This window comes from Hemitrygon akajei, chromosome 15, assembly GCF_048418815.1.
Source record: "Hemitrygon akajei chromosome 15, sHemAka1.3, whole genome shotgun sequence".
NCBI lineage: Eukaryota > Metazoa > Chordata > Chondrichthyes > Myliobatiformes > Dasyatidae > Hemitrygon > Hemitrygon akajei.
The window spans coordinates 73623597-73637635 of NC_133138.1; the positions used below are offsets into that span (position 1 = coordinate 73623597).

Consider the following 14039-nt stretch of genomic DNA (forward strand, 5'->3'; position numbering starts at 1 on the left):
AGCCTGCGCTTTACTTTTCTCTTTATAAAGTGTTCGTTTACAAAATGCTCTGTGTTAGTATACAAAAATCACTGTCATGTGCCCAATTCATGTATCCATGCTAAAAGATGCAGTTTGGTTTGAAAATCTTTTATAAGTCTTTACTTTAACGTCCAGTATTTTGCTGGTGTAGTGAGGAGACTGTTCTCACTAGCAACAGCTACTCCTTAACTCAGAGACCGGGTGATCATCACCTCTTCATTGAAAAGATTTGCATGAAGCTGGGGGGGGGGGGGGGAGGAGGAGGAGGGAGGGAAGGATGGGGAGCAAAGGAGAATTAAAGGTGGGCTTCTACAGTTCTACATTGCAAATACCCATATTATCGAGTTTGGACCACAAAGCAAGGATTTCTGAGCCGTGGCCACCGACTTCGGTTTCGCTTGAGTCTCACGTCGAACCCCCCGCCATCACTCCACAACACCAATCACCCCCGCCCCCCGCCGCGCTATCACTCCCCCACCCCCCGCCCCACGGAAACCAATGATCTTTTCGGAGTAAGGCTGCAGGAGGAGGATGCTTACCAGCCCCGTTGCCTGCAGAACTGTCCGCAGCCCCCGCCGGTTTGAAGCTTTCCATCAACTGAGGAATGGGTCTCTCCGCCGCCATTGCTCCCAACCAACAAACCCAACAAACAGGCGCGCGTGTAGGGCGCCGGGAAATCTCGCGAGTGCGTTCGCCCGGCGCGAGAGCCGGCGGACCTTTTCCAGAAAGTTCGTGGTTGCCCTGGGAACGGAACGGCTTGCCACGTGACGGAGAGGCGCGGGGACTCGGGGGCCGGCCGAGTGCGGTAAATCCGTGCAGCGTGTTAAATGCGGGTCGGACGGTTTCGGTGGAATAATGACCAGGATTAGCGGGTTGTCCGCCGATGACAGTCCAGTGGAGCTTAGAAGAGGTCATAAAATCACATTCAAAGTCCAAAGTAAATTTATTATCGAAGTACACATGTCACCATATGGGGTTCATTCTGTTGTGAGCATACTCAGCAATTCCAGAATAGAATAATTAACCATAACAGAGTCAATGAAAGGCCACATAACTTGGGTGTTCAACCAGAAGGCAGAAGAGAACAAACTGCAAATGCAAAAAGAAAGGAATAATAATAAAAAAAATAAGCAATAAATATCGAGAACATGAGATGAAGAGTCCATGAAAGTGACTCGGTTGCTTGTGGGAACATTTCAATGATGGGTAAGTGAAGTTGAGTGGAGTTATCCCATTCATTCAAGAGCCTGATGACTGTTCCTGAACCTGGAGGTGTGAGTTCTGTTCTACCTTCTTCCTGATGGCAACAGTGAGAAGAGAGTATATCTTGGGTGGTGGTGGTCACCGATGATGGATGCTGCTTTCCTGTGACAGCGTTTCATGTAGATGTGCTCAGTGGTTGGGAGGGCTTCATCTATGGTGCACTAGGCGGTATTCACTACTTTTTGTAGGATTTACAATTCACAAGTATGGTGTTTCTATTCCAGGTTGTGATGCAGCCATTCAGTATACTGTTCACTACACATCTTAGAAGTTTATCAAAACTAGTGTCATGCTGAATCTCTGCAAACTCCGAGGGAAGTAGAGATGTTGGCGATATTATCGAGTTTGGAGCTATAAACTCCTGATGAAGGGTTTCGGCCCGAAACGTCGTCACTGCCTCCTCCCGTAGATGCTGTCTGGCCTGCTGAGTTCTGCCAGCATTTTGTAATTTTATTTATTTCCAGCATCTGCAGATTCACTCGTGTTGCCTTTGGAGCTATAAAGCAAGGGTTTCCACTGAGTCCTGGTCGCCAACTTAAGTTTTGCTTCAGTCTCATGCTGAACACCCCCACCTCCCTTGGTATCACTCTCCCACAACATCCACCCCCCCGCTACAGTGGGATGGACATTTAGAGGATGCTTTATAGACATTAGGCTGGATAGAGTGCAAAAATCATAATTAGACTCATTAACTTCTCTGTCTTCGTACATTGATGGAACAATTGGGGTCCAACTTCAAAAAGGCTTCTTAAAGCTACATGGTCTCACATATTAGTTGAGTTTCAAAAACATCCCTAAGATTATTATTGCAGAACGTCATGACAGTTTGTTGGAGAATGTAGAACTAGGTGTAGCTGTTGCTTAAAAGTAAGAAGTTGTCCATCCAAAACCAATATCAGGAGATTTAATTTTCTTGTCTGGGTTACGAGTCTCCTGAAAGAATGGTGGAAACAGTATAATTAATATTTTTAAGGGAGATATTTGATAATTCATCAGATGGGTTATTTTTACTGCAGGCGTGATTTTATTAAAGAGCGGAGCAGGCTGGAGGGATGACTGCATCTATATTTGGAACCCAAAGTAAATCATGAGTTCTGTGACAGCAGCCCACATACTTTTTTGTGTGCCCTGATTTATGCCTTAATTTCTTGATAATAACTCTGTAACAAACCCCTACAAAAAGTAATGGATATGGCCTGGTCCTCCACAGGTAAAGCCGTCCCTTCCATTGAGCACATCTACACAGAGCACTGTCACAGGAAAGCAGCATCCATCATCAGGATTATTTTTATCATTTTTTCTCAGCTCAAGCTGGTAAAACCTGAGGTACGGGCATAGCCAAGCATGCTCATTTGTCAATTACTATGATTATTATTTTCTCTTTTGTATTTGCACGATTTGTTTCTTTTGTACAGTGGTCGTTTGTCCACCCTGTAGAGTGTGGTCTCTCATTGATTTTATTATGGTTCTTGGATTTACTGAGTATGTCCGCAAGAACATGAGTCTTACGGTTGTGTATGGTGTCATGTAGGTATTTTAAAATAATATATTTACTTCGAACTTTGAACTTTTAATCTCCACTTTTTGTTCAAAGATCCATAGTGTTTTAAGAAAAAAATTCCAGAAATCTATATCTGATCTTCTACTTGTGTAATTCAAGTCACAAGGCTCCAATCTGATAAAAATAATACATTTAGAAATTTTTATGATTTTAAAACAAATTTTACAAACACCTTATTGCACTAATGGGGAGAATTCCAGCTGCTGACTGTGCCTTAGTTGGTGCCACCCTCACATTTGAGATCAACTCTCAGTCCAGGGACTTGGCTACGAAGATTCAGGCTCACCATTCTATAAATGCTGGCAATCTTAGCAACACAAAATGCTTGGAAGAACTCAGCAGGACAGGCAGCATCAATGGAGTCGAATGACCAGTCGACGTTTCTGACCAAGTCTTTTCATCAGGGCTCGTCCAAAACATCAGCTGTTCATTTCCCCCCATAGATGCTGAATGACTTGCTGAGTTCCGCCAGCATTTTTTATGTTTTTTTAAAGATTTAGTCTCATAGTCCAATCGTCACTGAGGAAATTCTACATTCTTCAAGTTCACTCAAGTACGAAAGAAACTATTCTAATATGAACTTTATACCATATTTTAACCCCTAACTCACAGTAGTGTGACATTACGGCCCAATATGGTGGTATCATCTGAAAAGTTGGAGCAGAATCTGGTTACATAATTATGAATGTATGGTGAATAGAGTAGGGGGCTGAGGACAGAGCTTTGTGGGGCACCAAAGTTGAGGATAATCGTGGCAAAGCTGTTGCTGCCTGTCATTACTGACTGATAGGAAAATACAACAGGTAATATATATCATGGGTTCCTGTTAATTGGAACACATCAGGACAAGTACATTTTGACCCAATTAAGCAACTGCCCCAATTAGCCGAAGTTGAATGGAAATAGTTATAAAGGTATAAAAAAAGATAAAACACCATTTAACTGGGTAACAAATTATGTATGTTAAATGAAATTCAGAACAAATTACAACAATACCAATGAAACCCTAAAACTGTGTATTAATAGGTAGATTGACAGATGAATTCATCCAGTATTTGCTGCTGTGTATAGGGAGTCCAGGTTGGGGTAGCACCTTTGGTAAAGGGGCTTGTCATGTTCATTCTGGGGCAGCTCATTCACTTTTGGGCCCCATCGGACATTCAGCTCTCAAGTGTGAGCTTCAAATAGCCCTTTCTATGCAACAGTGGCCACACCCGAGTACACTGCTTCAACAGGCAGGCTTAACCAGGTGAGGCTCGCAGGCAGGCCTCATAAATCAGGTCATGCCTATCCTAACATATGGAATCAACTCAGCTGGACTGGGTGGATGAGATCTAATGTGAGATCCAACAACCAAGAAGGGAAGATGAGACACAGAAGAAGTCATGGTTATCCACCGCAACCAAAGAAGACCCTAGTTGTGACTACTACTCGTACCCAAGGTCAAGAAAGTGGAACTGTCCAAGTGCAACGGTCTTCCACTTTAAAAACTTTCCCGCACAGGTTTCACTATCATCGTTTGATATAACAGACAAATGGACAACCAAATATTTTGATTTAATGCAAATGAACAAATTTAGCGCAGACACCTTGTGCAGATAATGGACTGCTTTCATGCAATGCCTTTGATGATTGCATCCTCCAAATATTCACTTTCATCGGAACATATGAGATGATTATCAATACCATTAAAATTTGCCGAAGGGTTTCGGCCTGAAATGTCGGCTGCACTTTTTCCCATTGATGTTGCCTGGCCTGCTGAGTTGTAGTGTGAATTTGTAGTGGCCATCTACAAATTTGCTGACGATGCAACCATTGTTGGTAGAATCATGTACCAATGTACATGTACCAATTCTCATAGAGGGATGAGAAGTAGAGAGAGTGAGCAGTTTCAAGTTCCTGGGTGTCAAAATCTCTGAGGATTTAACCTGGTCTCAGCATATTGATGTCGTCATAAAGAAGGCAAGACAGTGGCTATACTTTATCAGGAGTTTGAAGCGATTTGGCATGTCAACAAATACGCTCAAAAACTTCTATAGTTGCACTGTCTGGTATGGAGGGACTACTACATGGACTGAAAGAACCTGCAGAAGGGTTGTAAATCTAGTCAGCTCCATCTTGGGCACTAGCCTACGAAGTATCCAGGACATCTTTAGGAAGCGGTGTCTCACAGCATCCATTATTAAAGACCTCCAGCACCCAGGGCATGCACCTTTCTTACTGCTACCATCAGGCAGGAGATACAGAAGCCTGAAGGCACACACTCAGCGATTCAGGAACAGCTTTTTCTCCTCTGCCACCTGATTCCTAAATGGACTTTGAAGTTTTGGACACAACTTCACTTTTTTAATATATAGTATTTCTGTTTTTGTGCATTTTTTAATAATCTATTTTGATTTACTTGTTTATTATGTTTTATTTTTCTCTCTCTCTCTCTCTCTCTCTACTAGATTATGTATTGCATCAAACTGCTGCTGCTAAGTTAACAGATTTCATGTCATGTGCCAGTGATAATAAACCTGATTCTGATTCTGATTTCCCCAGCATTTTGTGTGTGTTGCCATCAAATTCTTTGTAGATTCTAACTTGTCGAAGTAGTGAAATCATTTCATTTTCACTCCCTACTATTTTTGGCATCTCCATGTCTGAATGCTTGAAACCACAGTGAGCAAAGCAGTTCTGAATTGTCTTACAGCCAACAATTAGTGACAAAAATTACTGATTTTTGAACACAAACACACACAAGTGATGTTATTTAAAAGTTGTTCACTGTAAGCACAATGTAGTGTCTAATGGCCACATGATGTGACATTATTTAAAAACTGTTCAGCGACAGTCTCCTGTCCCAATTAAGAGGCACAGTGTCCCAAATAAATGTACAAAATCCTGGCAATTCTCTTGATTGGATTTTGTTCTTTAAGAGTTGTCAAATAAACAGCTGCCCCAATTAGCCAATGGGCCCAATTAACTGGAATGCACTGTGTGGTGTGTGTAAATTTCCATGTCACTGAATATCCCTTGGAATATAGTTAAGTTAATCATCAAGAAATGGAAAGAATATGGCACAGCAGTAAATCTGCTTAGAGCAAAAACTGAGGTACCGTGCAAGAAGGGGACTAGCAAAGGAGGCTATCAAGAGACCCTATGACAATTCTGGAGGAATTGTAAGCATCAGTGGCTGATATGGGAGAGACTGTGCATACGACAACTGTTGTCTGGGTGCTTCTCCAGTCACAGCTTTATGGGAGAGTTGAAAAAAAACAACTCATATGAAATCTCAGCTAGAGTTTGCCAGAAGGCATGTGGGAGACTCTCTGAAGTCAGCTGGAAGAAGGTTCTATGGTCTGATGAAACCAAAATTGAACTTTTTGGCCAAGAGACTAAACGTTATGCTTGGCGTAAACCGAACACTGCACATCATCAAAAACATACCATCCCTACCATGAAGCATGGTAGTGGCTTCACCTTGCTGTGGGGATGCTTTACTGTAGTAGGCTTATGAAGGTAGAGGGTAAATGCAGCAAAAAACAGAGACATCCTGGAGGAAAACCTAATGCAGTCTGCAAGAGGACTGCAACTTGGAAGATTGTTTTCTAACAAGGCAATAACCTCAAGCATAAAGCCAAAGCTACACAGGAATAGCTTAACAACAGCAAAGTTAATGTCCTGGAATGGCCAAGTCAGAGTCCAGACCTCAATTCAATTGAGAATTCAGACCGGACTTGAAAAGGGCTGTTCACTCAAGGTCCTCATGCAATCTGACAGAATTTAAGCAGTTTTGTAAAGAAGAATGTGGGAAAATTGCAGTGTCCAGATGTGCAAAGCTGATAGAGACCTACCCACACAGTCTCAAGGCTGTAATTACTACCAAAGGTGCATCTATTACGTTTGTAAATACTGACTTGAAGGGGGTGAGTAACTGTGTAATCAATTACTTTGTGTTTAATAATTGTAATAGATTTAGATCACTTTTGTAGAAATTTGTTTTCACTTTGGCACAAATGAGACTTCTACTGTTGATCAATGTCAAAAAGCCAAATTAAATCCACTGTGATTCAGTGTTATAAAACAATAAAACATGAAAATCTCTGGGGGGGGGGGGGGTGAACAAAAGTCTTTTATTAGCCATCAAGGATATTTGCATGGGCTTGTAGGAAAAGATCTCTTGTAGCCACCAGACAACAACTACTCAGAAGACACCATAACATAGTTCTAGGCTATCAATACTATGTCATTTGAAAGCAATGACATTGGGTATTTAACATAATAAATGATTTTTATGATACAAGCTGTGTCTAAATGTCTTTTCATTCAACACAGAAAACATCTTTCATTGTAGAAGGATAAATAATATTTGTCTGGAAGCAGTTGACCTTGATGCCTAATGATGTTCCACTTAACACTTAAAGTCAATGCTCTGGAGGTCAATCTTGATTATGACTAATCAGTGGAGATGTTTTTTTTCCCCATGTAAAATGAATTGCCTTGGTTTTGAGCAGCAAATTAGTGAGATACCATTATTGATATGGGTAACTGGCTAGGTCTGTAGTCTAGTGTAGATTTTACCAAGTTCAGTGTAGTTTTTGTATTGTTTCATGTAGCATGATGGTCCTGAAAAACATCTCATTTTTCCTGTGTACTGTACCAGCAGTTATGGACAAAATGACAATAAAAAGTGACTTGAATTGATGCTATTGCTGTCATGTAATTATGGCAATAAATGAGCAGGGCTTCTGAGGTGCACCATTCCTTTCTTAATCTCAGTCTCACTTGGTCTGCTCTTGGTGGATTGGCCTCTGTAGTTAAAAAGTGTTATTCATGTTATGACACTGCCCCGCTTGGTGGCGCAATAACATCAGCGCTGGACTCCGGAACAAAGGTTCCTGAGTCCGAATCCAAGTCAGGTTGAGCATCAAGCTAGCAACTCGGCCTTGTAAAAACAAGAATAGCTTGCTACGGAAACACCATCATGACGGTGCCTTAAAAATGCACTGCTGCGTTAAGGGTTCTTCTTCATGTTTTGACATGTTTCTACTTTCTGGTCACCCCTTTTTCGTTGTTATTTAGGGTTATTTTGATTGGGGCGGCCTGAAGATAATGAACTGAGCTTAATGAACATGGACTCTTTCAATTGTGTATTTTATATTTTGTGTTTCTTGCTCATTCTTTTTGCTGTCGGCACAATTTGTTTTTTTTTGCATATGGATGGCGGAGTTTGATGCTTTTCTTTGAACAGGTTCCATTTTGTTTTTGTTTTGTGGCTGTGTGTGGGGAAGACGAATTTCAGGGTTGTATACTGCATACATCGATAATAAATGTACTTTGAATCTTGGAATAATTTTATAGTTATAATGACAGCTTCCAAAGAAAGGACTCCAGCAAGATACTGAAAAATAAGAACATAATCTTGCACGGCAAGATGAAACATTCACCTTGTGGTTCATTAAGTAGGAGAACTTGCTTATGCATAAGCTGAAAACTGACACGAACAAAATGGAATAATGGTTGAAGAAGTAATTACTCAAGCTTGATGGTAAAACAGAGATTATATGTAATGGTTTTGAAGAGAGTTAAATGTGGTGCTTCTACCACTGAGAATTCATAATCTCTTCCCTGATGTGTATCGCAGAATGGTCAATTGTTTCTATGGCTTAAAATAAATCACAGTTGTATTTCCATGAAGGGTTTCACATTGTTAAATGAATATGGATTTCATTAGCTTGAAATGATAGCTTTGAATGCATTTACAAACAAAAACTTGACAACCTGATTAACATACTGTTGTGTTTATTTTTAGCTGCATTGGTAAATTTCTGCTGTTGCCTTTCACAACTCTTAACATCTGCATATTGGATTTCCTCCAAGTGCATTTAGTCTGGAGGTCACAGTGCTTTAAAATGAGGACCCATTCATTAGGAAAATGGATTATTTAAGAAGGCACAAGTAATTGCAGCAAGGATTAATTGAATTAAGTGATAATGTGATATAAACACAACAGTTATACTTGGATATTATGTATTATCTGGGCTCGCAGATGCCTGTTGATATTTTGTGGTGGTTGTAATAAATGGAATATGGAGAGGGTTACTTGGTTAGTGTTTATTTGTGGATTGGAGGATGACAAATATTCCTCCTTTGTTCAAGGAGGGTAATAGGGATAATCTTGGAATTATAGACCAGTGAGTCGTACTCCAGTGGTGGGCAAACTAATGGAGAGGACTCTTAGGAACAGGATTTATGAACAATTGGAGAAGCATAGTCTGATTAGGGATAATCAGCATGGGTTCGTGAGGGACAGGTCATGGCTCATGAACCTGAATGACTTTTTCAAATTGACAAAACAAATTGATGAAGGTGGAGTGGTGGATATGGACTTTAATAAAGCATTTGACAAGGTTTCCCAGAGTTCAACCTGGAAAGGTGTGAAGTATTCTGTTTGGAAGATAGAATTTGAAGGCAGGATACAGGGTTAATGGCAGGATTCTTGGCAGTGTGAAAGAATAAAGGGGTCTTGGGGTCCACATCTATAGATCCCTCAAAATTGCTGCTCAAGTTCATTGAGTTGTTGGGAAGGCGTATGGTGCATTTACCTTCAATCATTAGAGGATTGAGTTTAAGAGCTGCAAAGTAATGTTGCAGCTCTATAAAATCCTGTTTAGACTCACTTGGAATATTGAGCTTAGTTTTGATCTCCTCATTATAAGAAGGATTTAGAAGCTTTAGAGAGAGTGCAGAGGATATTTACCAGGATGATGCCTGGATGAGAGAGCATGGTTTATGAAGAAAGGCTTTTCTCTTTGGAGGAAAGAAGGATGAGAGGCAACTTGATGGAGATGTATGAGATTATAAGAGGCACAGATAGAGGGTACAGCCAGCAGTGTTTTCCCAGGGTGGCAATGGTAAATACCTTACCTTTACCTTTACCTTAGACATCCTTCTAAGGTAAATGGAGGAAAGTATAGGGAAGGTGACAGAGGTAGGCTTTTACCCAGAGCATCTTAAGTGCTTGGAGGTACTATTATGAGTGATGGTAAAGGTGGATACTTTAGGGACATTCATGAGGCTCTTGTATAGGCACATGGATGATAGAAAAATGAAAAGTTATGGTCTGTGTAGGAGAGAAGGATTTGATAGATTAAGGAATACGTTAAAAGGACAGCAGAATGTCGTGGCCCAAAGTCTGTAGTGTGCTGTACTATTTTATGTTATATGTATGTAGACCATGATTGCAGAGACATCAACAATACCACCTCAACGTGTGGAAATTCCTTGTGGTTAGGACAGACATTATCTCCCACCTTCATTTAACAAGAAAATAAAGTTCCCGAAGGGTCTCAGCTCGAAGTGTCAACTGTACTTTTTTCTATAGATGCTGCCTGGCCTGCTGAGTTCCTTCAGCATCTTGTGTGTGTTGCTTGGATTTCCAGCAGCTGCAGATTTTCTCTTGTTTGTAATAAAGTTCCTGATGTTGAATACAAACTCCTCCCCATGACCTTTCTCTTCCCCTTGCTCCAGTTAGTTTCTTGTTTGTGCTTCTTGGCCCTTGGACCTCAAGTCTTTCAGCTGCTCTTCCTTTGGCACCAGCTAATTTCACCTCTTGGTCAGGGTATGTAGCATGCTGCAGACTATTATGAAGACGATAATCTTAAAATGACTCAATGTTATTCCTTACAACCATCTTTGTATTTGTATGGCTGTCATTATATTACATTGGGGGAGCGGGGAGCAACTTATTCTCTAGTATTCACTCTAACAACCAGTGTGGACTTCCAAATGGAGAACAGAGTCATGGAAACTGTCAGGGAACACAGTATTGATCATTATACATCTCTAATTGTGATCCCACAATGACTTGCACATTTGAGGAGTGGAAAGCTTTTCTATTAATAAACTGATTTAGGTCTTCTAATGAGCTCTTGCTGAAAAATTAGTTAATTTGAAGGTTGCCTGAAACTCAGGGAAGATGACAATGCTGACAGATCCCAGCTGCTTGCCCCTCTGAGAAATCAAACAATGTTCTTCCATGATTATAGAGCCAGTATGCTTCTAAAGCTGTGACGAGCATCAGACTGAAAAAAATTACAGAGATCATGGGCAGCCACATAGAATGATCCAGAAAAAGAAAAATGAGTGTTCCTGGAAAATGGCCTCCAAATGAAAGTGATCCAAACATGAACAGCGCAAGTGAACATCCCAGAAAATCTCACAGATAATGAATTAATACAGCCTTAGAAAATCAGATCCTGTGAACACGTTGATGATTAGAGAGGTCTAGGTAGAGAACTTGTGTCTCTAAAAGCTTACTGTGAACATGGTCTTCACAGATGGTATTTCTTCACCTCCTATTCCCTGGTCTCAAACCCTCCCTGAATTTCCCCCAACACCTATACTGACACCTTGACTAATGAAGTGCTATGAGTTGTGTTACCACTGAGTCATCCATTAAATGGGTAGCTCAGTGGCTAAATGAGCATTCGCTGCTAGAGCACTGTGGACTTCAGAAATTTCCAAGTTGTCTGAAGTCAGTTTTGAAGTTATCTTACAAATGGTTCTGATGTCGGAATTGTCTCTTTAAGATTGAAATTAAAATCAAAGTAGTCATTGTCCTCTGACTTCTATACTGGCCATTCACTGGCTATATACTGGTTATGAGTAATCCATGCCAGAAAGTGCATCGTATCACAGCTGATATCATTAGGCAGGTGATTGAACCTGAGAAAAGGTCACGTATACTGACATAGATTATTACTAGAAGTACCTCTTTTAATGAGTAACTTCAACTAGATAGGGTCGCTGACAGGAATTGATTTTGGGATTGTATGTTGCCACAAAAAATAGATATATGCATTCCAATATCTAGATAACAATGTCAGTGATCTGATTTTATCTGATGGTATTGCCATTGGAAGACTCCTATCACATTTACAATTCAATGTAAAACTGCAGAGATCTGAATGTTACAACAAGAAAAAGAACCCCAAGAGCTATAAAGAAGTTTTTTGTGCTTGACTATTTTCAATGCACGTATTTCCATACACAATTGCACCTATGTATTAATTAGAGAGCTGGCAATGACAAAACAGCTGAATGTTTTTACACATTGTGCCCACATGTTGGCGCTAATTGTTAACTTTTCAGCACAGCTACTTTGAATCAATGTTGAAAAATAGCAACAAAGGCAAAAAAATCTGAGATGCTGGAAATCTAAGCAACACACACGAAATAATGAAGGAACTTTGCAGGTCAGGCAGCATCTATGGAAAAGAGTAAACAGCAAATGTTTCGGGCCAAGGCCCTTCATCAGGACCTGATTTGTGCATGTTGCTTGAAAAATAGCAATGAAGCTTGTACTTTAAATTTTCCATATTTGCAGCCACTCCTTTGTAGTATCACAAAAGATGAAATATCAGTAATCAGCATGAATGGCAGTGATGCTTTACTACCAGATGAACTGAATGCCTTCTATGCCCGTTTTGAAAGGGAGAACACATTTACAGCTGTGGTAATCCCTGCTGTACCTGATGACCCTGTGATCTCTGTCTCAAAGGCCAATGTTAGGCTGTTTTTAACAAGAGGGAACCTCACAAGGTGGAAGGTCTGGATGAAGTAGCTGGTAAGGCTCTGAAATCCTGTGCCAACCAACTAGCGGGAGTATTCAAGGACATTTTCAACCTCTTACTGCTACTGGCAGAAGTTCCCATGCTTCAAAAAGGCAACAATTATACCAGTGCCTAAGAAGAATAATGTGAGCTGCCTTAATGACTATCGCCTGGTAGCACTTACATCTACAGTGATGAAATGCTTTGAGAGGTTGGTCATGACTAGACTGAACTCCTGCCTCAGCAAGGACCTGGACCCATTGCAATTGCCTATGACCACAATAGGTCAACAGCAGATGCAATCTCAATGGCTCTCCACACAGCTTTAGACCACCTGGACAACACAAACACCTATGTCAGGATGCTGTTCATTGATTACAGATCTACATTTAATACCATCATTCCCACAACCTTGATTGAGAAGTTGCAGAACCCGGGCCTCCGTACCTCCCTCTGCAATTGCATCTTCGACTTCCTAACCAGAAGACCACAATCTGTGTGGATTGGTGATAACATATCGTCCTTGCTGACGATCAACGCTGGCGCACCTCGGGTGTGTGCTTAGCCCACTGCTCTACTCCCTGTATACCCATGACTGTGTGGCTAGGCATAGCTCAAATACCATCTATAAATTTGCTGATGATGCAACCATTGTTGGTAGAATCTCAGGTGGTGACGAGAGGGCATATAGGAGTGAGATATGCCAACCTGGCACAATGTCAGTAAGACGAAAGAGCTGATTGTGGGCTTTAGAAAGGGTAAGGCAAAGGAACACAATCCAATCCTCATAGAGGGATCAGAAGTGGAGAGAGTGAGCATTTTCAAGTTCCTGGGTGTCATGATCTCTGAGGATCTAACCTGGTCCCAACATATCGATGTAGTTATAAAGAAGGCAAGACAGTGGCTATACTTCATTAGGAGTTTGAAGAGATTTGGCATGTCTACAAATACACTCAAAAACTTATATAGATGTACTGTAGAGAGCGTTCTGACAGGCTGCATCACTGTCTGGTATGGGTGGGGGGGGGGTTGGGTCTACTGCACAGGACTGAAAGAAGCTGCAGAGGGTTGTAAATCTAGTCAACTCATTCTTGGGTACTAGCCGACAAAGTACCCAGGACATCTTCAGGGAGCAGTGTCTCAGAACGGCAGTGTCCATTATTAATGACCCAGGGCATGCCCTTTTCTCACTGTTACTATCAGGTAGGAGGTACAGAAGCCTGAAGGCACACACTCAGTGATTCAGGAACAGCTTCTTCCCCTCTGCCATCCAATTCCTAAATGGACATTGAACCCTTGGACACTACTTTTTTTAATATACAGTATTTCTGTTTTTTGTACATTTTTTAATCTATTCAATATACATATACAGTAATTTATTTCTTATTTATTATTACTATTATTTTTATTTTATTTATTTTTTTCTTCTATGTTATGTATTGCATTGAACTGCTGCTGTTAAGTTAACAAATTTCACGTCACATGCTGGTGACAATAATCCTGATTCTGATTTAATAATTCACTATTCTGTTAGCCTTCTGACTAATAAAATATGAAATGAGGGCTGCTGTAGCAATGATCTGATATATTAGTAG

General features: G+C 40.8%; 1 protein-coding gene and 1 long non-coding RNA gene across 4 annotated transcripts in view; one reads left to right on the plus strand and one right to left on the minus strand.

Annotated features, from left to right (window-relative positions):
• Positions 1-901, minus strand: part of LOC140739451 (zinc finger matrin-type protein 4-like) — a 173825-nt gene extending 172924 nt beyond the window's left edge. For 2 of the 3 annotated variants that reach the window (XM_073067760.1, XM_073067758.1), the window contains exon 1: positions 561-901. In XM_073067760.1, the coding sequence (XP_072923861.1) occupies positions 561-645 (85 nt within the window). In that variant the 5' untranslated portion in view covers positions 646-901. The remainder of the gene's footprint in view (positions 1-560) is intronic. The other variant, XM_073067761.1, reaches the window with a different exon arrangement.
• Positions 1-14039, plus strand: part of LOC140739452 (uncharacterized) — a 64075-nt gene that overhangs the window by 230 nt on the left and 49806 nt on the right. The window lies entirely within an intron of this gene.